The 27,407-nt window shown below is 44.0% G+C and overlaps 1 protein-coding gene and 1 long non-coding RNA gene across 2 annotated transcripts in view; one reads left to right on the plus strand and one right to left on the minus strand.

The window, feature by feature from the left end:
* LARGE1 (LARGE xylosyl- and glucuronyltransferase 1) overlaps positions 1-10,075 on the plus strand; it is a 307,888-nt gene extending 297,813 nt beyond the window's left edge. Inside the window, exons 14-15 of the mRNA XM_083400742.1 lie at positions 3,680-3,875; positions 8,369-10,075. Coding sequence (XP_083256868.1) covers positions 3,680-3,875; positions 8,369-8,566 — 394 coding nt within the window. The 3' untranslated portion in view covers positions 8,567-10,075. The remainder of the gene's footprint in view (positions 1-3,679; positions 3,876-8,368) is intronic.
* The window catches only part of LOC310658635, a 43,204-nt gene that overhangs the window by 2,558 nt on the left and 13,239 nt on the right, over positions 1-27,407 (minus strand). The gene's annotated exons all lie outside the window — the stretch shown is intronic.

Consider the following 27,407-nt stretch of genomic DNA (forward strand, 5'->3'; position numbering starts at 1 on the left):
TCCCTCGTTGATCGCTCAGGGAGACTTCAACATCTGCTTGGGACTGCTCAGGACTCGTGGCATTAAATTCTTTAAAACATAAATTCTTTAAATAGTTCCTCTGGCAAAAGCACAATAATTAAGTCCTACATAAAAGACCTAGAACATTCTTGACCCCTTATGAGTAGGGTGTGTGTTTTCTAACCCATTTTTGATGATGGGGCCTTTTCAAGCCTTGCTGACATACACAAGGGCTTCCTGGTCTTAGTGTTCAGTGGAGTGCTCCCATTCCACATAGCTTCGTCTTCAAAAACTTAACAAGTCCAAACTGAACAGTTGATGAATGTGAGGAGTAAGATTGTGTGTTGATACAAAAGAACATAAAAGGTAAAAGTAAAGGGACCCCTGACCATTAGGTCCAGTCATGGCCGACTCTGGGATTGCGGCACTCATCTCGCTTTATTGGCCCAGGGAGCCGGCGTACAGCTTCTGGGTCATGTGGTCAGCATGACTAAGCCACTTCTGGTGAACCAGAGCAGCGCAAGGAAACACCGTTTACCTTCCCGCCGGAGTGGTACCTATTTATCTACTTGCACTTTGATGTGCTTTTGAACTGCGGGGATTCAAACTGCCGACCTTCTGATCAGCAAGTCCTAGGCTTTGTGGTTAAACCCACAGTGCCACCCATGTCCCACAAAAGAACATAGTATGTGCCAAAAATACTCTTGCCTCTTCTGTTTCCTAAATTGTGTAATAATTTAACAGATTTGTGTGTGTGTAATTAGGAAAATAACTGAATCTTTCCTAGCTAAAAAGAAAGCTACTGGGAAATAAAACCTCTAAGTGTTGACCTCACTTTTATGATCCCTCATCAATCAAATTTTCCACTTGCATAGCATTTATTTTCCCATTAGGGGCTTGCCTCTTTTTTCTAATTAACAACAGAGAACAAAGGTGGGCTGGGCTTCTGTGCTATTACCATCATTGCACAGTTAGTTCTCACACTTTTATTGGCCTGTCTAATTCTTCCAAGTTCTATTCACCCACCCTGCCCGAAAAGCAGCTGACAATTTCCACCTCTATTTTCAGGTTGGCTTAATAAGTCATTAGTAGCCATTGAGGCCAAGTTGATGAGGGAGGGCTTCCGTGACAATGATTGCTGATCATGCCTGCAGCATCCCAAACCCTCTCACCAAGTGCTAGATTGCAATCTTTCCCTCAGTGAAATTGCTTTTGTCACCTCTTTCCCAAATTCATGACCTTTCCTGCCTTTGGGCAGCAGAGAAATATAAAGTACCTCTCCCTTGTAAATTCCTCCCCACCCTTTCAGTCCACTTCTCAGCAAATTCTGTGGTTGCCTGGCTATTCTAAGAATTTCATAACTGGAGATTAATGTATGACTCCATTCTGCCTTTTGTACCAAGCCATTCATATTAAAAGTGACCAGCTCCCTTGCGGCAGGAAGAGTCAAGCTATTAAGCTTTGGCCTGCTAAAGGGGACATCTAGGTGGTTAGGCTCTTCAGCACAATGAAAGTCCAGCCAAGTGTGTTGCTGCTGCTCCTAGGTCCACATACTAAGTTGCTACCAAACTACATGCATCACCTTCATGCTGGGGTGGCACATTCTCCCTTTTCCATGGTTACAAGAGCATCAGTGCTATTTATGCTTTTGAAGGAGTTGTAACTGTGCTATCTGGGGCTAAGACACCTAGAGAGGCACTGTAGAGTGTTTTCTTATTATTCAACACATCCCTCATCCCAGGGAGCTTATGTACTAAGCAGAGCCTTTTGTTCTGATTCTCATGTATAGCAACAATGGACTGTCCATGGACTCAGCTATACAACTGCTAATAAAGCCTTTTAAGTGTGTTGTAAAGTCCATTATACAAATGTGACACTAGATGGCAATTGTGAGCTATGGCAAATTCAATATATATATTTTTTATTTTTTTTAAAAAAAGCATTTTTCACGTTTTTTTATATGTGTGTAGATTCCACCCATGTCTGTTAGTCTTACATGAGCAGGAGTACGTCAAAAGGCCCTGGTTGAAGCCCCCTTTCTTTGCATAGCTCCAACCGCTGGATTATTTAGTTCACAGCAGTTTATTAGGGACATCATACTCTGTTTCCACACTGAATACAATCTGGCAATTTCCTTGTTGGGGCACTGGTGAGGTGTGACTTGTCAGCCCCTCAAGCTTCTCCCTACTTTGGCTCAGCTGGATTTCAAGTCTGGAATTCTCTGCCTCTTCCCTTCCTCCTCAGTTATAAGGTACTTTGAAGGCCCACTGTCAACAGCTGTCTCCCCCCAGCTGTTCCTTATCTGCTTTATTCACACTGCACAGGGGAGAATTGGATGTCTTGTCTAGCTACAGGCTTGCATCCTAGCCTTCTCCACCAGTAAGCCCTGTTGACTAGGGCCATGATCCTGCATCCTTTCAGGGACAAAAAGCAGAGGGCCATGGGTCAGTCCATGCTGGTCCTCCATGATGTCCAATGCTTCATGTGTGACCACTCCATATAGATGAACATTGTAGTCCCAGAAAACAAGAAAGTGATTTTTCCTGTCACACACACTCTTTTTTCCAATATTTCACACCCAGAAAAAAGCATCTCTATGAACCATCTCCATGAAAAGGCAAGGACAATGATTTTTAGTGCACAGATTCTGGATATCTTCTGGAAAATGTCTAGATGGTTTGGGATCTATACAACTAGGAGTTTGCTTTGTTGTAATTTGTTGTTGCTGTTTCTTCAATTCCTAGCAAAACATGGCTATAGCAGAACCTGCTGCTACAAAGATGCAACTCATCTGTGCTTACTCACTATCTAGTTCTGTGGAACATGCAAAATATCCCAAGGAGTCCTAGGTTAAGCCAAATCTCCATGTCAAGCCCAACATTTTTAGAGAGTTTGTGGGTGAACTGAGATGTCTGACAGGAGCATGTCAAGTTGACTTGACTGCACTGGTTCTTATGATAAACATTTGAGCGCACTGTAATACATGCTGCCTGTGATGTAATTATTTCTTGGTTTAATCAATAATCATGTGGCGAGGGCCCATGTCAGTGATTTCAGGAAAGGCACAAGTGCAAGAGAAAATTATTGATCGTTGTCTTAATAGGGTGAGCTCAAGCTGTGCTTGAATAGGCCTTGCTGTGACGTGAATAAGATTAAGAAAATATAAAAGGATGCCTTCCTGCAAATTGAATTGATTGTCTTAGATGGAATTGTGTAGATGGCACATAGCAACAAAATGAGAACTGTGATGGCACTGAAAGTATTTATCAAGGCTTTGTTTAATGTGTTTATCGATCTGAATTTCTGTCATGATATCAAAGAAGTGGCACTTCAGAATTCTGCATGCCTTGGAAACAAGCTGCAGAATGAAAAACAAGCCTTTATCATTACTAGGAACAATATGTTAGCTCATTTTCAGTTGCTTTATCTCAAAGTCAACATCTCATAGCTATCTTCCAGGACTGGAATTACTTTAAAATACAGAAGTGAAGTGTCATAGTTCAAGAATGCTCCCCTAGTCAGTCATGGTTTGCCTTTTGCTCATTAGAACCGTGTGCTTGATGCTATAGCCCTAATGTCCATGTTTCCAGCTATTCCATGAGCAGTCAATGTAAGGTAGTTTCCAGCGTTTGCCCCATTTCAGTGAATTGTCTGACCAATGATTTTACATCTGTTCAAGGTATCATGTCTGGACAAAAGGGCATGCACCAACCAATTTTGCCAAGTGGCGAACAGCCACCACACCATATCGAGTTGAATGGGAAGCAGATTTTGAGCCATATGTCGTGGTAAGGCAGGACTGTCCAGAGTATGACCGAAGATTTGTCGGATTTGGCTGGAACAAAGTTGCCCACATCATGGAATTGGATGCACAGGTGAGGAGGAAATCTTTGCTCCAATATGGCATGTATGTGCAGGCAGTTTAAAAGAGGCCTGCTCCTCTCCAGGTTGTAGTACAAACTGTTGATCAGGGGTGGGGAACCTGTGGCCCTCCAGATGTTGTTGAATTCCAACTCTCATTGCTCATGGATGTTGGGAGTTGCAGTCCAGGAATATTCGTGGGGCCACAAGTTTCCCATTGCTGTTACTGAAGGAACATTCTTGCTTAGAATTCACTGGAAATAAGAGATGTGAGCTTTACATAAGCTGTCACAGCTAAAAGGTAGCTAATCATCATTGTTGACAGGAGACACATTACAATCTCTCCTTATCGCTTGTTCCTGTTGGATGCTAGTCCTAATGCAACTGTGCTCAGAGATGTTGTGTGAAGATACACCACCTCAGTTGCTTTAAGACTACCTATCAGATCGCTTCTGAACTTTTGGTTTACTGCAAGTCTGAATTTGTTCTCCTTGTTCTATTCTGCCATTAGGATGTGTGAGGAGCTCTTCTGTTAGGGGGAGACATTCAGACCCCATAATAAGGTAGCCTGAAGTCAATGCTGTCCAGCAACAAATACATCATAACCATCTGCTGACCATGTAGCATAGCTCTTTGCCATTAAGAATAATGCTGCACTAAATTTTCATCTTAATTCTCTTTACAGTGTAAAAGTTGTTATTTGGGGAGAGGAATTAACCTCCCACCAAAATAAAAAAAGAAAGAGGCACCCTCCACACAAACAAAAATTGTTTTTTTGTGCCAAGCAGTGCATAGTGCAGACAGTCACTCCCCGCCTCCCACTTGCCCAAAAAAGCAGGGGGGTTGGGGGGTTGGGTTAAACCATACATGTTCCAAGTCACCTTATTTAAATTTGCACCTAGCATTTTAAAGCTGGAGGTCAGATCCACAAGCAACATCTGTGTTTCTCTCATGGCAAAGCAGTTTGCCAAGCTAGGTCAGGGGATAGTTGTCTTGATTGCTTCTCTTTTTACTGCTATTTGCTTTTTACTGCTTACGCTCCCGAAGCCAGTGAAGAGGGAGACTGGGAAATCCCACACGGGAATGTCTTAAGTTGCAATGTAAAGAATGGTGGGTTCCAAAAAGCCAACCTGGTTCTCCACCAAACACTGCAAGGTGACAAATGTTTACTTTTGCTAATGCTGCCCTTGGTTATCAGGTCCTGAATTCAGTCTGGCCCCTAATAAACCCCAGGCCTGGTTTTATGATTTATTTTACTTCCCTTCCCACTTGCTATTCCTCAGCAGTTTCAGATCTCTGCCAGCCTGGGTGATTGTTATCAGAGAAGGTCAATTTTGATCTTGCCTGTAAATATGTCATCTTGTTCCATAATCTGTCAATCTATAAGGCCCTGTGCTTTGTTAACTGACCTATTATTAAATACAGGAGAACTTCCTTTACCTAAGCATCCTTCTTGTAAAATTTACCCTCCTAATGTTGACATGTAACAGCCTTGTTCAAGGAGTCTTTGTCTTGGATGGCAATTTGGTCATTTAGTCAGCGAGGGCACATCTTCTGTTTAATCACAGCATATTTGAAAGTTTGTTTCTGGAGTCACATGGCAACCTTGGAGCTCTCACTCTACATTCTATGCCCATACCTGGGGAAAGTGGCAGGAGCACAGAAAGATGTATTCTACTAAGTCAAGCCCCACTGGTCCATCTAGTACTTAGTACTGTCTATACGAGTTGACCATGGCTCTTTAGGCTTCTGATATTAACAATGTGGGAATTTTGCATGTACCTTTTTTGCTCTACCACTGAACTATGGTTCAGGAAGCTTTTTGGAGAAAACTGCTGCTCTAGGACAACAAAGTAATTGAAAACCTTCCACATGGGGTTAACCATCTCCTTTTTGCAGCTACCTGGATTTGCCAAACTCTGTCTACTCACTTTTTATAGACAACTCTGACAGTGTTGTTCTCAGCCTACTTACAGCATTCCTGATTTTCTCTGTTCTATTGCTTTCCTCCAGACCTGCTTTATGCAATTTCCCCACAACTGCATATTCAGCCAGTTCAATGTAGCCTAGCATCACATTACTGGATATTTTTTTTCAAGACTACTGTGCCTTTAATTAGAAACTTCCTCTTTGTGGCTTCTGTCTATAATTGTTTCCAGTTCAGTGTGGTGTGTTATTATTGATGAAATCCCTTTTCTTTGTCTTTTAATTAGTGAATTCTAGTTCCTGATGAGGCACTGAATTACTGATCTGCCCTCATTGTCACCTTTATTATTATGAAAAGATGCTATTTTGCTTTTTAAAAAAGGAAAGAAAAATGAGATAAAACCTATACTTAAAGTCCCCCTTTGGAGTTCAAGAACTACCTAATTAAATGTCAGGTTGCGGACAATTCATCACTAACGCCATGTCTCTTGAACAGAAAGGAATTAGATTAGGAATAGGGAACCTGATGTTGCTGGACTCTTAACTCCATTAGTCCCTGCCAGTATTGCCAGTGGTCAGGGATATTGGGAGTTGTAGTCCAACAATATCTGGAGAACCACAAGCTCCCCATCCGTGAATTAAAGGCAGAAGGTGCAAGAAGGAAGCCTCTAACTGAAGTTGTGGGGAACTTTTGCTGATTGGCATATGCATTACAAAAAGGCCTTGGCCATGGAAATGGACAGTGCCTGGTAATATAACACTGTATTAAATGTTTTGAAGATGCACTTATAATTTTTCTTCCGGTGGATTGCAGGAAAGCAACACTTAAGCAGCTCTAAAAGACTCTTGTGTAGAAGTATCCATAGTCTAAAAAGGCCAGGAACAGGCAGATTCTTTGCCTTTGAATAGGCTCCAAAATTCTCAATGGGTTTAAGCTTGAGATTCCTAAGATATAAGGTGTGGGGGTTTTTTATCATGGAAGAGCTTTTTTCTTGCCATAAGATATATAAGCAATGGAGAGAAATAACTGCTCCTAGAAAGGATGGGGTTGATGAGGTGTAACAGCAACACTGCTGAATAAAGAGGATGGATGAAAGGGCAGCCGAGGAGGATGTTGATGACAGTTAAAGCCCATAGCCCTCATGCAGGAGGAGACATTAATCTTCATAAAGGCTGCAAAATTCTCCAGCGGAGCTGGGAATAAGTAGATCTGACTGTAAACTAACATATATGTGTATAATAAATTCATCATTAAAAGAAAACGAACATTGATTAAGCATATGGATTCACCTTTGCCATGTGCAATGTATCCAGGCCAAATACTACAAAGACATTACTGCTCATTTTTAACACCAGAACTAATAGTACAGGGTGGGGAAGCTGTGGCCCTCCAGAAATTGCTGGACTACAACTCCCATCATCCCTGGCCATTGGCCATACTGGCTGGGATTGATGGTAGCTGAAGTCCAACTACAGCTGGAAAGATACAGGCTCCCTCTCTTCAGTCTACCGTAATGTATCAATAATGTTTGGATGCACATTTTAAGGAAGGATTTGCACGTTATTTTGTGGTGATCAACATTAATCCTGGGGTTGCAGGAGCAGAACAAGTGTGATGGGGAAAGGGGCTATGCCTTTTTCTGAATTTCTGTGATAAGTGAGGACGAACCCCACCCCTAAGAATTCTATAATGCTATGCTAGTACTGTTTCACTAGGAGGCTGGCGCATTTGATGTAGACACAGATTTCAGACCCTTTCAGATGCCAGCCCTTCCACCCAGACCCTGCAATAAATGCAGAGCAATTAATTTGGAGGTTCAGGTGTCTGTGGAGAGGAGGCTTTTGTGAGCAGCTCAGGTGGCCCTGGGTTGCAAAGCTGTAATTCTTTGAAATAGCAGCCCTGAGTGACTTGAGCAGCATTTCAGCTGTCATTCTTTAGTGATGGCAAAATCCCGAGATTTAATGCCCCGTGTCTTTGGATGCAGCTCAGAAATGTGCTGCCTCCTACTTCAGTACCAAAAACAGAGAAGAAATGGGCAGAACTTAACAGTTTTATTCTGACATTCTCTAAGATTCCAAAACGGGAATTCCCACATATGCTTTCATTTGCAGTTTTATGCGGTCCTAATGCTAGCTTTTAGAAAACCATAGTTTGCAAATCAGGTACCAGGCTTGTGAAAGTGCATTTCCTCCTTCCTCTCTTTCAACCCTTCCTTTGTCAGGCTTCACCTTAGTTTTACATCAGCATACATAGTGTAACTACACATCCTCATCTGCATGTGTAAACAGGTGTGCACTTGTCTCCAATCCACATGGTTTTTGAAGTTATTAACTGAGAGTCATGGTGTGGATTGGGGCAAATTATACTCATCCGATAGGGGTTTAGCAACCAGACAACAGACAAGAGCTACACGGGGGAAATATGCAAGTATATTATAAAAAAATTAATTAATTCCAAAAACAACATCTAGTGTTGGACCAGCAGTTATTTAGTTAAATCTGAGGGGTAGATGATATTATTTTTTATTATTATTATTATTATTATTATTATTAATTATTATTATTTTGTCTGTGTTCTCAGGAGTATGAATTCACAGTGCTGCCCAACGCCTACATGATCCACATGCCGCATGCTCCCAGCTTTGACATCACCAAATTCCGCTCAAACAAGCAATACCGTATCTGTCTCAAGACCCTCAAGGAAGAGTTCCAGCAAGATATGTCACGTCGCTATGGCTTTGCAGCGCTGAAATATCTCACGGCAGAGAACAACAGCTAGCACCACTTGGACTGCTGTGGAAAACAGAGACTGAAAGGAGGAGCCATTGAATGTGTGCGGCCCAGTCTTTTAGCCTGGAACTGAGAGACGCCTTTGTTTTGGGGATTTGTTTTTTTTTTAAAAAAGAAAAACGCATCAAGCAGTTCTAACCATAGAGATTTGGAACAAGATCTCTCCAGACTGTGCTCATGAGCTGCCACCTACCCGCCTCTCTAAGGCCTTTAGTGGGTAAATGTGCAGAGAACAGCAGTGCCTGCATCTATGGGCAGCACCCAGGGTGGCAGGAACAGTGGAGGGAGTAGGCATTTGTTCTTAAAACCGCACAGCAAAAAAACAAAAAACAAAACGATCTTCTTTGAAATATAGGCTTTCATGTTGCTATTTAATAATTCCACATTTTTTAAAAATATGTAAAGGAAGATCTTCAGGTCACTGTCCGGTGAATTAAAACAAAACGGGGGGGAAAGTCCCTTCTAGAAACTGAATTTGCATCTGTAAAACAGCTGTTGTCTACCCACAGAAGAATGCTATAGAGCAGGATGAACCAAATTCTGCCTGTCCGATGAAGGGGAGCTATATCTAACATAACAGGATTTGTGGTTTATTATATATTGAATATACGCAGTATTACTGTGTAAGCATTTCTGTGGCATCACACAGACATTTTTCTCTAATGCTGCAACGATGGACTCTCCTCCAGCTCCTCACTGCTGCCACCTACTCTGGCCATGTACCTTCCTTTCAATCCAAATTGCACCCTTTTGCACTCCATGTTCATCTCCAGCTCTGGCCATTCATGCCAGAAGGTCTGTGCTTTTACCGCACTGTTTAAGCTCTGCTTCCACTTGAGAGCTTTTTCATGCACCTTTCATGAAACAAGTGGCCAAAGTGGATTTCTGACTACCATTGGTGGGGTGGGGTTATTTTTCAAAAAAGAAGAAGTTTTAAGTATTAGTGTTGGCACACATACAGGTCATTTTATTATTATTATTATTATTATTAGGGAAACTCACAGACCATTGGCTCTTCCACAGCACACCTGCTTGCAAAAAAGACTCTGTACCTTTGGCTGTAAGTGGACGTTGTCACGGAACAAGCAAGTTTAGCTTCAGTAGCCATGGGGCGCTACAGACTCTTGAGAGATTGCTTCAGTAAAGGAGTTCATTAGGAGCTAAAAGGAAATAACTCCCCATTTGTGGTAGGGAGAAGCAGGAGACATTGACGGCTTTTGTTTGGATGGAAACTGATTCAATTCACAGCCACTATTAAATATAGGAATACTTGGTGAGGGTAGGCAAGGAGTGCGAACAAGCAACACATAGGAACACACACAAAACCAGACACTGGACATTTTGTTATTATTATTATTTTCGTTATTTCTTTGGAATTAATGTTGTGTTTACATGGATGGAGGAGATGAGGATTAATGCACTACCCTTACTTGGGGCTACTTGTATTTGGTTGCAATGTTATTGAGAGAGCAGAATTTGAATAAATGAGAAACATGTCTTTCTTCCTTCCCCTGACAATGCAAAAGGTCTTGCTACCACTCACCCACCCTATACAAGTCACTGTGTTTTGGTGGTTTGCTTTATGGGCTAGTCGTTTGGCTGCTGCCAGGTATGCCCTCCTGGCTTCTTCATTGAAGCCCTATGTGAGTTCTCCCATCTGCTGTTTTAAGTTACTTGAGTGTGTGGTGGTTTTCTATGTCCCATGCTTCAGAGGCTAATGAGTGACAGCTACATCATCTCCCCCCCCCCCCAGAAAGCAAACCAAATTGCAGCTCCTGATCAAGAAACTGGAAGAGTTTGCAAGAGACAAATACAGTTGTGTCCTATTCCTGTTTTCTTCTGATGTAACGTGTATTTGGGACTTCTCCCCACCAGCAAAATCCATGAGACACAGGAGCTATCTGGAGATCACAGATTAAATTGCTAGCCCAGATGCATCCATCTCCACTAATGGGTGGCATGTCAATTGGCTCCTAAGAGATGACTTGACTCGTTCTGGGAGTAAGAGAGGTGGCTTTGGGTTAGCAAACTGCATGAAAAGTGTGAGAAGCTCTAGAGGAGCTGCTGGATGAAACCACATATGGTGCACTGGTCAGCTTCCAACATAGGCACTGCCTTACACCAAGATCAGAAGAGGCAGCCACATGCGTGTACCCTTTTGCCAACTCCAGGGATGGTTTACCAAATGTACTGTGCATAGTGGATGTATCACAAGTCATTGGGAGACCTTTAACCCCTGAATACTCACTCCTTTGTACATGTCAGGGGAAAATGACAAAAAAAGAGGGCTAACTGCAGCTGAACTGAAACACAAGTTGTCCATCACTATTCATCTTCCCCTGTGGCATGCAGCTGCAAGAGAGAGTTAGCTATGTTGTAGGTTGCACAAATGGGCCTTGCATAAACCAAGTGTGCCTTAGAGCATTTTCCAGAATCCTCTGCAATGCACAGTAATGCTGCGAAAGAAAGCTGGTGTTCCCTGGATGAAGTTCGGCTGCCATTAGGATCATCGCATTAGAGGGAGACTTGCATGCCATCTGGACCAACTCACTGCTCAGTAGAGGGAATTTGGAGCTACAGCACCCCTAACAGATGGCTATCCAGCCTCTGGTTGAAGACCTCCAGTAAGTAAAAGAACATACACACAGGAAATCGGCTCCACTGTCAAACTTACAATTTGAAGGTTTTCCCAATATTCAACCAAAATCTACCCTCCTATAACTTAAGCACTCTGTTTCCCACCCAAAATATACAAGCAAGTGGCTTTAGGGAAATAGCAGTACAAGCTCAACAGTTGACATAAGGCCTAGGAGTCATAATTCAGCAGTTCAGGAGCAGGGCAAGAAATTCAGAACTGGACAGAAGTGATGAGAGATGGCAGAACAAGTTTCTGCACCTTTCCTGCCAAGCATTTAAAGATGAGGCATGGGATGCTCACCCACAAGGCTCTTGCCTTATGGGAATATTGAGTTTGCAAGTGTGTACTCCATTGCTGGGGGGGGGGGGTCCTGCGAAGGCAGCATCCATATCTAGGCAACAAAACTGCACCCTTCTGTTCAGACACCACCATTTCCTGTTCAGACTCCCCTATCAGCTAATCAAAGCCCTCCCCAGCCTCATCTATGGCTCCTCAATCGCAGGCAGGTCAGATAGGAGAGACAGCAGCCCTGCTTCCCCTTCTAATGTAGCTGAAGTCAGGGCAAAAAGGAAAGATCACCTCACCCAGGTTCCCACAATTCCCCTTCCTTCCCTCTGTTTCTTCCTACTGTCTGATCCTACCAATCCAAGCCTGATCCTGACCATGCTTTGAGGTTCTTAACACCAAGGCCATTAGATCTATGTTCCCCTGTCAGGAGAGACAACATGGTCATGAAAGTGGTTTTCCCAAGGTGAAGCTCATCATTGCTCTCCAGGTGTACTGACAGCTATAAGATTCCCAAATACAGAAAACATAACTGCAACTTGAGCCACAAGAGAACAGGTATCTCTGTCCAACTGTGTTACAGCCCCTCAGGTATCTGAAGAATGCTATATTGCCCCAGCAACAGTCTCTTCCAGGCTGTAGTTCCTTCAACCTATAATCATATAACTTGTTTTGTTTTCCATATTCCCTGGCCATTTTCATTGCTGTCGTCTGAACCCATTCCAGTTCGTCTGTATCTGCATGCTATTTTCCCGATGAAGCCTCAATAGTACATAATAAAGTAGAACTATTATTTCTTGTGACTTGGAAACAATAGTTCTAATAAAACAGCAAAAAATAACATTAGCAATTGTTTTGCAGCCATGTCACACTGCTGACGCATGTTCAGCTTGTGATCAGCTGCAATCCTGAGATTCTTTTCATGTGTACTACTGCCATTATTTATTTTCTCATTAAGAAATCCCTGGTAAATGTCTAAGGAATGTTTAGAATGTACCTAGAAATATAAAATATAAAATTCACACTTTAGGTATTATGGATCCCTATTGTTCTATTGGGTAATGTACTAGAAAGTTAAGAGAAGGGATTACAGGGAATCATACAGTTCTGGGCTGATTCTACATTTTTAATCTAATTTGCCAGCCGGTGAGAGTCTCTGTGTGAGAGATCAATCAGACTCCGGTTTAAATTATTTTAAACTATACAAAACTCTGTTTGCTTTTGCTCAAGGAAGTCTTGGTCTGTACAACTTCAGAAACAAAAACAATTCAATTACTACAGATCAAGACACAAAAGAGGCCAGTATCTCTGCATCTCAGGTGGAATGGATCTAGATATTAATTTGCAGTCGGATGAATGAGATGCATTTTTTCAGAGAATCATTAGCATCTTGAGCAAGTAACTGCCTGGAGATGTGGTTAAGACACTGGTTTTGGCTACCATACATCTCAATATGACTCCTCGGTGACTATGCTAGAGTGGCCTTATTCAGATGTAATGCTAAATTAAGGTTAAACATTAAGATAAACGAGCCTTGGGCTTGTGAGATCCCCTCTCCTCTAGCACAGCCACAAGACAATTGAAACTGTGGCTTCTACTTTTAATTAACCACAATTTATTGTCATGTCTAAATCCAGACAAACGGTGGTGTGTCTTAACAATGATTTAGAGAAACAAGCCAACTTCAAACTGTAATTGGCTTCTTTCTCTAAACTACCCTTTCCCAACCTGGTGGCCTTCAGATGTTTTGAACTACATCTCCCATAATCTCTGACACTCCTCCATACTGTCTTGGACCGACACATGTAGATGAGGACTGCAAAGCAGAATTAAGGTGAACCACAGTTCTGGGGTCAGACATAATGCAGATGCTCCACCCGCTGCTCAATCTGAAGTCTTACTTGTTTTACATAGGGAAATTCAGCAGAGGGCTTGTAGTCACATTCACTTGAAGGTGAGTTGGATTCTATGTAAGATTGGAGATCCTGTTAAAGCAAAGTCCCCCAGCTCCATTCAAGCAAACATGAGACAGAGCCTCCTGCAGATCTTCACCATGCAACATCGAGAAGGTTGGGCATGGAGGCAGAGCTTGCGTACACACCCCTTTCCCTGTGCACACTTTCAATAATTGTACATTCAGGTGAATATCTGAATACGCCTATTAACCATGATGAACTGAAAGCAGAAGTGAATACTTCCAATCTTGCAGCCATGTTGGAGAAGGAGAGGGTAGGAGCATAGTTCAGTGTTGCATCCAAACCTGATCGCTGAACTGCTGGCTACTTTTGGATGTGCCACTTTATAACTGGGACAAACTGGGTGTTTTAACATGCATACGGCTACAACCAAAGCAAGCATCTCCCACCTGGTTCCCCCAGAGCCATCAGGATCCAGGTAAGTCGTAAACAAGAAGGAGAGGGAAGTAATCATGTGGTTGGTAGTTTTTGCACCTGCCACACATGACATAGAACGATTGGTTCTAAACATTAGCCTAAAATGGGTGAGGAGCCTCAGTCTCAGGGGCCAAATGTGCTCCCCAGTCCTCTCTCTCTAGCCCTTTGGACTCTTCCCATGGCATCTCCTTGTCCCTAGCAACAACCCTCCCTGGCCCTGCTTCACATCCTGTTTGAATGTGTCTTTGAATTCTGATTATGCCTCTTGCTGGCGTGGATGACAGGGGTGTGAGTGTACAAGCCAGCCTATCTTACAAAGGGGCAAGTTCCATTCATTGCTCTCCCCACTTTTCCCTCTCACCCCACTCAGCATTGGCATATGGCCCCAGGAAAGTTTCCCAGAAGGGGATTCGGCCCTTGGGCAGAAAAGTTTCCCACCCCTGGCCTAAATCAAGTTAGTGCATAGCTTCTCTAACACTATTTAATGTGGCTCCTCCCCCACACCCGGCCAGTATATAAAATAAGTCAAAACTAAGGTTCACTCTTACATAGCTTTCTAATGGAAGTGTTGAATCATACTGCCTAATGAGAAGTTTTTATAAGATCATAGATCTTTGTGCATTAATATCGAAGAAGGAAAGGTCACCATCACAAGTCAACTTCAGATAACATTTCTTGCTAATTGTGCATTCCACAAAACTCTGCAGTCAGCAATGTCAAGCTGCAGTGGACTCAAAGAACCACCGAAATATCCAGGGCCATAGTTTTAGCTCCTGTCAGTCTCATATCAGCTATTTGATCAAGCGATTGCATACAGCAGGATAACAATCAGAATCTGGCTGAAATCAGGCCCTGAATAATAACCAGAGCCATGTGTCATTAGGATAAGAAGCTTAAATTGGTTAATCAAAGGGATTATGAGTATTGTACCGGTTAATTGGGAAAACCACTAGCCTGGTGGAACACATAATTTAATAATGATATTCTGTTGCGCAAATGCCCTTACTTGATGGAAGAAATATGGAGACAAAGGAAAGAGAGCTATCTATCCCATCCATATCAGTGCAAAGTGAAGGGGTTTCAGACTGCTGATATGGAGGGGAAGCTTGTTCACATCTCTACACTCTCGTTGATATTAACAAGCTAGTGCCCTTTAAATAATGGTTGAAAAATACTAATTGAGTGGGAGGACAAAAGCAGAGTGCCCTTCACTTCAGCTCTTAATCAGCAATTCAACTCACAAACCTCAGAGTGCGTTGCCTGCTTCACAAATAATGAAAGAAGATCCATTGTAGGGCTCAGCCACACTTCTGCTTGTCGCTGCTTCCCCCTGAGAAAACTCACTCTTTACCAGTGAATTGGAGCAAATGTCAATCGAGTTTTCTGCAAAATGTTTGCTCCAATTCAGCAGGATTTCCTGGGGGAAACAATAAACCACTTGGACCCGTGCGCCAACTCCAGAGGGGGGCGCCCACAAAACTTTTGCTGTGGGTGCCTGGCCTCTGCCCCTATCACTGCCACCCCACCCCTGCCACACGTGGTAGAACAGGGTTCACACACACACACATCCCTCCCCCAACATGGGGACAGTGGGGCTGGATGGCACATCCAGCAGAGCAAGGCCAGCAGACACCCTGCTCTCTGCCTCTGAGGGAGAGCTACTGTTATGTAAATATATGTTTCTCCCATTAAAAGCAATCACATTTGAAAGTGAATAACTTTGGCTGTAATTTGGACACAGTCAATTTATCGCACCTCCAGCAGGTCTTGCCAACATAGTATCCTCCGGATGTTGCCATAGTACAACTCCCTTTACCTCTGACCAATTACCTCGCTGGCTGGAGTTGAGTTATACCCCACAACATCTGGAGGACACCTTATTTTCTACCCCTGGCCTAAGGCGTGGGGTGGCCCAGGCTCCAACACCTTTCATAGTTGTGCAGAAGAGGGGATTTCAGCTGGTGTAGCTCGTCATGCAAGCTATGTCTGCTGAATTTTCCCTCTTCTGCACTACCTGTCTTCCTCAACCTGATGCCCTCCAGATGTTTTAGCTTACCATATCCATCAGCCTCAGCCAGCGTAACCAATGGTAAAGGTAAAGGTACCCCTGCCTGTACGGGCCAGTCTTGACAGACTCTAGGGTTGTGCGCCCATCTCACTCAAGAGGCCGGGGGCCAGCGCTGTCCGCAGACACTTCCGGGTCACGTGGCCAGCGTGACATCACTGCTCTGGCGAGCCAGAGCCGCACACGGAAACGCCGTTTACCTTCCCGCTAGTAAGCGGTCCCTATTTATCTACTTGCCCCCAGGGGTGCTTTCGAACTGCTAGGTTGGCAGGCGCTGGGACCGAACGGCGGGAGCGCACCCCACCGCGGGGATTCAAACCGCCGACCTTTCGACCGGCAAGCCCTAGGCGCTGAGGCTTTAACCCACAGCGCCACCCGCGTCCCTTGCGTAACCAATGGTAAATTGCAATAAAAAAATATCTAGAGGGTACCAGGATGGGGAAGGATGGCCTAAGGCTACAATCCTGTGTACACTTACCCTGACAATAACCTCCACTGAACACAATGGGATTTCTTCTTCTTCTGAGTAAACATGCATAGAATTGCACTGCTCATGTTTTATGAGTTTTCTTACCTTCATCTACAAGCCCAATGAGATACCTTTGTTCAATTTTTTCCCAATGGGTTCACAGACACACACCAAGTCTGCCCACCTGAATAGCTTTGCACCACTCCATCCAGATGCTGGCACCTGAATGGTAATCCCCTGCTTTGCCTGATAATTAATAGATGCATCCAGCAGCACTGGACCCCAGCACACATGCTTCAGGCCAAGTTGAAAATTGACTCTGCCAACTTTTAGCTAGTGTTTAATAAACCATGACAGTAATTTACTCCTCCATCCTTTGAATAATTAGTTTCCTTTCCATGTAGATGTCCCTGCAAGGAAGCTAGTCAAATCCTTTTTGAAAGCCACTGCATGGCACTTTCAGTGTTCATCCATACTGTAGATGGCATCTGTATATCACAGGCCAAAAAGGGTAACAAGTCCCATCTGCGGCAATTCACAAGACCAAGGGGGGTTGTTTTGTTTTTCCAAAGGCCCGTCCATTCATCGTTAAAATGCATCATGCATTCACTTATACAGCCTTCGCTAGCCTGGTGCTTTCCTGAAGTTATGGATCAGAACTCCCTTCAGTCCCAGACACCACGGCTGCATTTCTAAATGCACTGGTTTTTCTAAGTGCCTGTGGGGTTGTGGTTAGAATGTCAGACTAGGGCCTGGGAGACCAGGGTTCAAATGTTCTCAAATATTCTGGAAGTAACAGGATGCACCAAACTCTCAGCTTATCTATGAAAGATAATCAGAAGTGAGTTTCAACCATTGATCCTCCCAGTCAATGTATGGTTTCTCGTACTTTATCAGCCACATGGCATCATGTTTTGCACTTGGAATCCATTTGAATGAACAGCTAAGTCAAACAGAAAGAACTTCAACATTTGCCCAGGTGACCAGTGTTTCCCACCACAGACATCCTTTGAGGCTGTCTTGGAGGCTGATTCTAAAGTTTGCTGTCTGGCTTTGCAGGGGCCAAAGATAGCAAAGATAGCACTGAAGGGTGTGGAGTCTGTGGCCTTCCAGGTGTTGTTGGTCTTCTATTGGCCCTAGTCAACACGGCCAATGATAGAAGTTGGCATCCACCAGCATTTGGAAGGTCACCGATTCCACACCCTTGACACTGCTGCATGCTCTCCATTCAGCTTTTTGGATCAACTCCCATTATTTTTAGCATCAGAATATTGCTTAAAATGGCATTCCGTGCATCCTGTGATATGCGATTTACCATTATCCTGCAGGACCCTCATAACCGGAGCACGTTCGCAACTGGTATTTATCACAAAGCTTTTCAAGAGGCAAATGTCGTATTCCGTGAGATATATTTTGCACTCAGCATCCATTTATCTAACCACTCTGGAGGTTAAATGTGTCAGCAAATTTAAATTGAGGGTTGCATCGAAGTAATTTAAGAGCTTACAAGATTTGAGCTGACTAATGTATTAATATTTTAAGCAGCATCTTAGAAAGTGAAGGAGAAACTTATGGATAAACATTAGTAGGCGTTTAAAGAGAAAAATTAACAAAAAGGGGGGGGCGTGAGGTCCAGTCTAATATATCTTCAATTGTGTGCCTGATGTGGATTAACAGGAATGAATATTTAACTGAAATTCATAGATGGAAGCCTAAATAACATAAAAATATACAGTATCTGGCAATCCATCATCTGTCTCTGATATGCTTAAGGTTGCATGACCTATTAGAGATCACTCATGACCCATGCTTAGGCAGATGAGAAATGGATGCCTGTGCAGTCACAAGCTCTGAGGAATCAAACTCCTGGCATCCTGAACACAGCCAGCAGGAGCCTCCAAATAACCCATTTCAAGAGAATCAGGTAGCAAATGATGGCATAAAATTCTGCCTGAGACCTTGGAGAACTGCTGCTAGTCTAATCAGAGAACATGGCATTGGTCACAATGGGCTTGTGGTCTGATTCAATACATGGCATCTTTCTGCACTCCAAAATACTCAGATCCAAGCATTGCTGGCTAATCAAGCCTAATCAAGCAGAGTGAACTGAATAAGGAAGCCCAAGCTTGAACAGTGAACTCTGGGCATACAGTGGACTAACAAGTGGGTTCACTATTTGACTCAATATTTCCCCCCGCCCAAACATGCATTTCTGTATATTGAGTACTTAAAAAAAAAGTCTGGTTACTTATCTGAACTTCACCCCACCCCACCCCCAATTTCCTTTGGAGTGAAATGATTTGTAACATCAGATACAGAATATTTGCTAAGAGGATTATTTATGAAGTTTCTGAGTTGAATCTTCCATCTGTCATTCTCTCAGCCTCAGCTCTACCCTCTTCTTACAGTGATGGTTGTGCAGATCACACCAAGGTGATGTATGTGGAGTGGTTAAAAACTGAAACAGATTATATACAAATGTTTTAAATGAAAAATGAGCAGCCTCAAGCCCGGTGTTGCATAGGAATTCTAAGAAACAAAAAAATTGCCACCGTTTGAAAAGTTCTGCTCACCATCTTGATTCAAAATGGCATCCAGTTGTATCCAAACATAAAGGAAAACCCGCTGCTTGATCTCAGGAAGAATCATGCAAAATGTGGTTATAAGTGATGCAGTTTTGAAAGGGTCAGTCCATCATATTGATCCAAAATGACAGCCAACTGTATCCAAACAGACAAAAACCTGCTCCATGAACTCAGGGACCACCATGCAAGGTGTGGACATCTTAAGAGATGTCCAAATGCAAAGTCAACAAACACATTTTCAAAATATATAGTAGATATGAATGAGCCTTTGCAGCATCAGCACTGGCTTTAGCAATCCTGCAACTAATATTTCTGGACTGTCAGAGAGTTCAGATGAGAGAGAGAGAGAGAGAGAGATCAGTGGAACTCATAGGACCAGTTCACAAAGCCATTGCTTGCCCAGTTCACAGAACACATGTCACACATCATTTTGTATGCAAGGCAAGTATCCTGCTGCTTTTTTTGGATCTGTATAGTTTTTACACTGAATTTACAGGTTTTGCAGTTAATAATTATGTGAACCAAACCCAAGAAAGGAAATTTCAAAGCTGGGTAATGGAAGTGACATTAATAAGATGAGTTTTATAAAGCTCCATACATATTCTTGACCAATTGACTTTAACAAGCTCATTATAGGTGGATAAACAGACTGATCTGGTTTTATCTGCTAAATAAATGTTTGTTCCTTTATTTCTAATAGCACATGCATTATTTCTTCAGCTGACCATAACAACACTACTTGGTTGAGAAAGCACAAATATTAAGGCAATTATTGAGCCCAAAATGTTTTTGCACTCTTATCAAACATAACAGCTGCCTCTGTACTCACAATAAACCATGGTTTCTGACTTATCTTGGTTTGCTGTAACTGAGCAGCATTTGGTCTCCAATACTGTTTCATTCCTAGTATGGCACAAATGGAAGCGACAGTTAACTTTGACTTCCTATTACAGTTGTGCCCAGGATCATGGGTTTACAATAGTACCTCAGTTTTCGAACGTCTTGGAAGTCGAACGTTTCAGCTTTCGAACGCCGAAAACCTGGAAGCAACTGCTTTTCAGAAGCCAGATGTGCCATGCAGCTTCTGTATTGACTTTTCCGGACGTAAATGCTTCCAGAAATGCATGCTTCAGTTTTCAAACATTTCAGTCTTCTGGAATGGATTACGTTCAAAAACCGAGGTAGCACTGTATATCCAACTAAGTGATGCACAGGGTAAACCCCTTGAAAGCATGAAACCATTAGTAATATCCTTTAACATCAATGTTTAGTGTAGATAAGCCAATACCAAACTACAAGTTATGAAGCTGGCTTATTTTCACTAATCATAGTTAAGATTAACTAATATTTAGAATTCAGGCACACCATTAAAACAAGGATGACTAACTTATGGCTCTCCAGATGTTATTAGACTAGCCATCAACATCTGGAAGGCCACAGATGAGCCACCCCTACACTACCCTACACTAAACTGGCTAATCTAAAATAGAATTTCTTCCTTGTAAGATTAAACCATGGTAAGCTACACAGTCACTTCTTTTAGAAGTGAATGTTATTTCAATGCCTGCCCTTGGAAAGAACTGGAAAAAAGCTTGGGGGAATCTGAGTCTCTAAAAGCAAGTGTTATCAGTGTACAATAATCAGAGCCTTTCCCAAAGCTGTAATGATCAACTTTCAAACTCGTTACTTTAAATACATAATGACCTTTTCAAAGCCTTCACGATTTAAATGTTTATGACATTGGGAATCAATGGGACTTAAAGGTGCTTAACTGTGTTTGTAAATCCAGAGCTTTACCCGACACTGAAATGACTGGAGAAACCATTGTTTGCACAGAGCTCTATCTGCACATCATGTTCTGATCTGCAGGGCTGCCGCCTTCTGGCAAGGCAGGCCGGCTTCAAGTGCTCAAGTTCCTCCAACAATGAGAAGTGGCCTAAGGTCTCCAATCCACTCTTCCCAAGCTCTGCTGCCATGGGCAATGTGGATCTTAAAGTGTTGATTCCTCAGCCTGAAGGTGATGATTACTTTGCCTTTCAGTGCCCTCCTGCCTTGTGTTTGCCCATTGTCATTATGCAGACATGCTAATGCGAGCCAGGAAGTCAGGCTCAGGGGGGAAACATCTGTGAGGGCCCAGACTTGACCACCAGGCTTGGACCATCAGGAGCCTCATCCAAGTACCACAGTATGGGAAGTATGGGAGACACTTGACTCTTCTACCAGGTCTGGCTCAGAAGAAGCTCACTGAGGGTTCTGACTCAGGATCTGCAACCTCCCATCCACTGGTCTCAAAACTTTATTTAGTTCTCCAGACAGTGACACAGCAGCCCCAGGTTGGCTGGCCCTTTTCCAGCTTCATTTGGGACCATGCCATGTTGAAGTCTCCATGATGGGTGTGCACCATGGGTGGCAGCTACTGCAAATTACTGCAAGTATTATGGAGCTAGCACCACAGTGACCAGCGGTACATCTCATGGACTCTAGACATCCTAGGCATGTGCTAGGATGCAGTGGTTGCTTGCAGGCTCAGCCAGTGAAAATGAAGATGCTGATTTTATCACCTTGGATTGGTGTTAGCAATCCAATACCTTCTTGAATGTGCCCAGACCTTCCTTCTATACCCCAACTACCCATCCTCTTTTCAACTACCCCAATGTTGCCACTGTAGCTGCAGCTAGATAAATTTTAAATGTCTCTTCATCGAGCCAAAGACATGGTTACCCAGCAGATAACATCATTCCTTGTTCCCAGCAGGAACAGACTAGGAAAAGCTGGGAAGAAGCCTGAATGGTGCCATATCCCTATTCTTTCCTTGCTTGGCTTGGCTTGGCTTGGGACAAGGAGCCATGTCTACTGCTGAGTGACAATTGGAGAGTCCTTGTTCTTGGCTGGGAGTCCTTCTCTACATCAGGGATGGGGAAGCTGTGACCCTCCAGATGTTGTTGGATTCCAATTCCTAGAGGCGTGAGTTTGCACAGCCAATTGTCAGGGAAGAAGAAAGCCATGGTCGAGCAAGATCTGAAGAGCCACAGCATTCCCACACGTGCTCTACAAATATGCAGAAATGGGTGACAGAACTCTGAACTGAAATGCTCTAGTCCAGGGGTCAGCAAACTTTTTCAGCAGGGGGCCTGTCCACTGTCCCTCAGACCTTGTGGAGGGCCAGACTATATTGGGGGGGGGTGAACAAATTCCTATGCCCCACAAATAACCCAGAGATGCATTTTAAATAAAAGCACACATTCTACTCATGTAAAAACACGCTGATTCCTGGACCGTCCGCTGGCCGGATTTAGAATATGATTGGGCTGGATCCAGCTTTAGTTTACCTACCCATGCTCTAGACTGCAAATATGGGTCATGGGGGTTCACCATGGGCTGCATACACCCATATTCCCTGCCCTTTACCCCAGAGTTTGGCTCAATCCCCAATCAGCCAGGAGAAAACCCTACTTAATTACCTAGTCATAATGGAAGGAAGAGATAGGGAAAGCTCCCACTGTGCACCTGGTCAATGGGAAAAGGCAAGCAGATGGATAGTCAATTATCCCTGGGAAGTATTTTACAAATTGTTATCAGACACACTGTCAAGGAAGTAAGGTAAATCTATATGCCCGTGACAGTTGCTAAATGTAGCTTTACTGCGATGTAAGAAATCATAACTGGTCCTCTAAATAACTGTTCTGTTCTGACTTTTATGATTAATACAGGCATGAAGTTGGGGTTTCAGTGCAGTATATATTTTTTGAAGTTTTCGTGAAATAATATCTGCATTTTGACCACAACTGTCTTTTCCCTATCAGAGCTGTCCCCTGAAACCTAGAACTGCATATTAATCCTGCTGCTGCCAATATTGCAAAATGTGGCTCTTGGGCTCGCTAAACATGAGGAGCTGCCTTAGCCTTAATGGAAAGCAAGAGAGAAGGGATGACGTTGTGGCCAGACATGACATGACCTGCATACATGATCACAGCACTTCTTACTACTGTTTATTGGAAGTCTTAAATGCAGCTGGAACAGGTTAATAGTGTACAACTAACTGGTTTTTGCAGTAGGCTGGAGTAATTTTTTCTAGCTTCCTGCAGACATCTCCCATCCGCAATTCCCTGGCTTAAAAAAGGACTCAGAATGATCCAATAAAAAGACCTACCGGTAAGTATCAAAAAAGGCAAGAATATGAATAGAGGTCCTTTCCTTCATTTGGGGAAGGAATGTACAACTACTTTGTATGCAGAAGGTCCTAGGTTCAACCCCAGATGTGGCTGGGTGAAACCCTGGTGTGAACTCCCAAGGAGCCTCTGTTAGTCACCGTGTAGACAACACTTGAGCTAGGTACTTGGGAAAGCATTGTGGGAAATGATGCACGACATGCCTTTGCCACCTGGACTCTGAAGAAGGTGAAGAAGGCATCATGTACAATACAGCACAAGAATATTTCAGGGTTAAAAGCATTACCAACAAACGAATGAGCCCATGTTGCATTTTCGTTTTAGCCTGGTTTGCTCTGGAATTGCACTCTGTTTAGTCGTGACACATGTGGTGTTTACATTCTTTAGGGGGAGAACCTACAGTTTCATGAGCCTTTTGGTGAACGGTGCATGAAATTATGTTTGTCATTTACTTGCGAGTTACATCTCACCGAGGAATTTAAATTTTAAAATTATGCGGCAGCCTAGTGGCCTGAACTATCGGTGAACCCTTTTCTCACTCACTCACCCACTGTGGATGAACCTGGAGACTACGCTTTGGGAAAGGGGGGTGAGAAGGAACTCACACGCCTGCTTTGTTTTACAAGCACCTTTTTGAGAGAAACTCATCTCCAGAGTGCAGCTTTCTTCACCGCCACCTTCCTGAGCACCTCCTGAAAGGAGCCAAGTCTACTGGGCTGCCATGGCTCAGGGCCAAAACAAACCCTCTGCCCCAGGCACCACCAGTTTTTCTTTAAAAATAATTTTGATTATGTAAACTTGGGGTGGGGTACCTCAGGCCTAGGGGCCAAATCAGGTCCTCCAGGCTATGCCACCCTCCCCTGGCCAGCCTCCCTTATTGGCCCTGCTCTGCACCCTCTTGAAGTGCTTTTGTCTGCCTAGAACGTGTCCTTGGACAGTGGTACTTCCTCCTGCTTGCATGATGGAGAGCTGGGTGTATGCATGCAGAAACCTCTGACTTTTCGCATGCTTTAGTCTGCAAAAGTCAGAGTAATGTCCGTTACATAGCTCATTTTGGCCTCAGTGCTGCTGGGTGGCCACTAGAAGGTTGTCCACCAAGCAATGTGTCTCTTGGGCTGTAAAAGGTGAAGTAAAGGTAAAGGTAAAGGGACCCCTGACCATTAGGTCCAGTTGTGACCGACTCTGGGTTTGTGGCGCTTATCTCGCTTTATTGGCCGAGGGAGCCGGTGTACAGCTTCCAGGTCATGTGGCCAGAATGACTAAGCTGCTTCTGGTGGACCAGAGCAGCGCACGGAAACGCCGTTTACCTTCCCGCCAGAGCGGTACCTATTTATTTACTTGCACTTTGACGTGCTTTTGAACTGCTAGGTTGGCAGGAGCTGGGACCGAGCAACAGGAGCTCACCCCGTTGCGGGGATTCGAACTGCCAACCTTCTGATCGGCAAGTCCTAGGCTCTGTGGTTTAACCCACAGCGCCACCTGCGTCCCTAAAAGGTGAAGTAGGTGATGTGAAAAGACTGAGACCCTGGAAAACCACTGCCAGTCAGAGATGACAATGATTCCACCACCACCTCATATAAATTCACTATTTCCATATGTAGATATGGGGAGAGGCCAAACCTGAGTGGTACAGAGTACTTGCATTATATGCAGAAGGGATGGCTTTTGCAATGGTTGCAGTTAACTCATTTTCCAATGGGCTGGAGTAAGTTCCTCTCGCTTCCTGTAGATGCCTCCCACCCACAGTTCCCTAGTTTCGGATTTTTTAAAAAGAATTGGAATGATACACTTCAAAGACAGAAGTACCAAGTGGCAAAAGTATGAATTGTAATTATTTTCATCATCTCAGACAGTGGTGAAGCATGCGCCTTGCATGCAGAAGGTCCCAGATTCAAACCCTGGCATCTTCAGATAGGTCTGGGTGAGACCCTAGTCTGAAACCCCAGAGATCATGGCCAGTTAGGCCACCAATGGGCTGGCAGTGTCCTGCATTCCTGCCACTCAGCTGTTGGTCTTCAACTTGTAACTCTTGCTCTTTTTGTGCTCTTTCAACATGAAACCGTGGCTGTTTTAAGCAAAGTTGTTTTCCTTGGCACACACAAAACAGCATACTCTACATTTACACACTATATACAAGTTAAGGTAAAGGGACCCCTGACCATTAGGTCCAGTCGCGGATGACTCTGGGGTTGCGGCGCTCATCTCGCTTTAGTGGCTGAGGGAGCCGGAGTACAGCTTCCTGGTCATGTGGCCAACATGACTAAGCCGCTTCTGGCGAACCAGAGCAGCGCACGGAAATGCTGTTTACCTTCCCGCCGGAGCGGTACCTATTTATCTACTTGTACGTGACGTGCTTTCGAACTGCTAGGTTGGCAGGAGCAGGGCCTGAGCAACAGGAGCTCACCCCGTCGCGGGGATTCAAACCGCCGACCTGATCAGCAAGTCCTAGGCTCTGCCCACAGTGCCACCCGCGTCCCATATACAAGTTACACCAATACTTTTATCCCTCTGGTCCCAGAGGGGTTTCTGTACTTCAATGTCCTTACTGAACAAAGTCCACACATAAGTTCTAAGTCAATTTTCACATAGTCCTGTAACAGCTGAGTCCTGAGGCAATTCTCAAAGTCTCAGACATGCTCTTCTCAAAGTGTTCAGATAACTCCACAGTTCCACAACAATCCACTCCTTCCTGACAACAACCCATGATCAACAACCAACAACCCACGGCTGTAATCTAAGCCCCTATATACATAAAGTTACATGCCTAATCTGCCCAGTAACACTGCTAATGAAGTCACCAGATTCAGCCAGGTACATCTCAGGAATGAGTCAGCTCTTTCCTCACTAATGAAATTAACCCATTAATGGCATTCCTTAACAAGGACTTGATCCATTTATAGGTGTGTGCAGCATCACAAGTGCGCTTTGTCTCCAGTAAAGATGGCATGGGGTGACCATGTGCCCTAATGAACTAAGGGCAGCTTTGAAAGGCTGTCAGAAAACAGTGTTCTGTTTTACAAGGTGTCCTCTATTTGAAAGCTGTCCAGTCCAAGGCTGGTTTAGAGACAAGGAGCCATAAAAAGAGAGAACAGGAGCCATGAAATTGCCCATCTACACTGAGCAACACCTGGTCAGCCAACAGGGCAGGCATGTCAGTCACCTGGCGTCTTGCCTGCCACAGTAAGATGTGTCACATTTCTATTTCAGTTATAATAATTTTTCATTAATGTGTGTCTATAGCTATGAATCGTCAGGCGCTAAGCTTTATGCAAATTGTGGCTCTCTTTTGTCCCACCCCTCTTTTTTAGTGAGGTGAATCCTCATTTTTGGCAACATATGTGGCAAACAGGCAGGACAATGGGGAGAAGAAAATGGATCCTAGTGAGGGATGTGGCTGGGACTAGGGTACACCAGGGCAAGCAAGAGATGGGGAAGGAAGTACTCACAGGGTGATGGAGAAAGGCAAGGGGATGAGAGTCAATGCACAGGAGCCAAAGCAGCAGGACCCATCACCAGAGGCAGAGGAGCCCCTGTCTCCATGGACACGGCAGGCACTGAGATGTAGAGAGCAGCAGGAGGGGTGCTCTAGGACAGGGGTCAGCAAACGTTTTCAACAGGGGGCCAGTCCACTGTCCCTCAGACCTTGTGGGGGGCCAGACTATTTGTGGGGGGGGGGAATGAACAAATTCCTATGCCCCACAAATAACCCAGAGATGCATTTTAAATAAAAGGACACATTCTACTCATGTAAAAACACCAGGCAGGCCCCATAAATAACCCAGAGATGCATTTTAAATAAAAGGACACATTCTCCTCATGTAAAAACACACTGACTATCTGCGGGCCGGATTGAGAAGGCGATTGGGCCAGATCCAGCCCCCGGGCCTTAGTCTGCCTACCCATGCTCTAGGAAGCTGAGGCAGGCAAGGGTCCACAGCCCAGCTCCCTTGCTGGCCAGGTGAGACTCATTAGCTCTGGGAGGAGGTGTGTGATTCCTTAGCTGGATTAGGCTTGGAACAGGTGAGGGTCACAGGCCTCATCAAGCCCAGATGCTGCAATCAGTCAACAAAAGGGAAGCAGAGTTGAGGTGCTGTGTTTGCTCAACTGCCCATGTTGAAGGACCTCAGCTTGGATGCTCCAGGAGCTCTGTGAGATTATGATTCAGTTTGAACTTTGGACGCACGGATTGACCCTGGATGGGCGGCTTGACATATTGACTTGCTTCC

Source organism: Podarcis tiliguerta (assembly GCF_965153285.1).
Source record: "Podarcis tiliguerta genome assembly, chromosome: 10".
Taxonomy (NCBI): domain Eukaryota; kingdom Metazoa; phylum Chordata; class Lepidosauria; order Squamata; family Lacertidae; genus Podarcis; species Podarcis tiliguerta.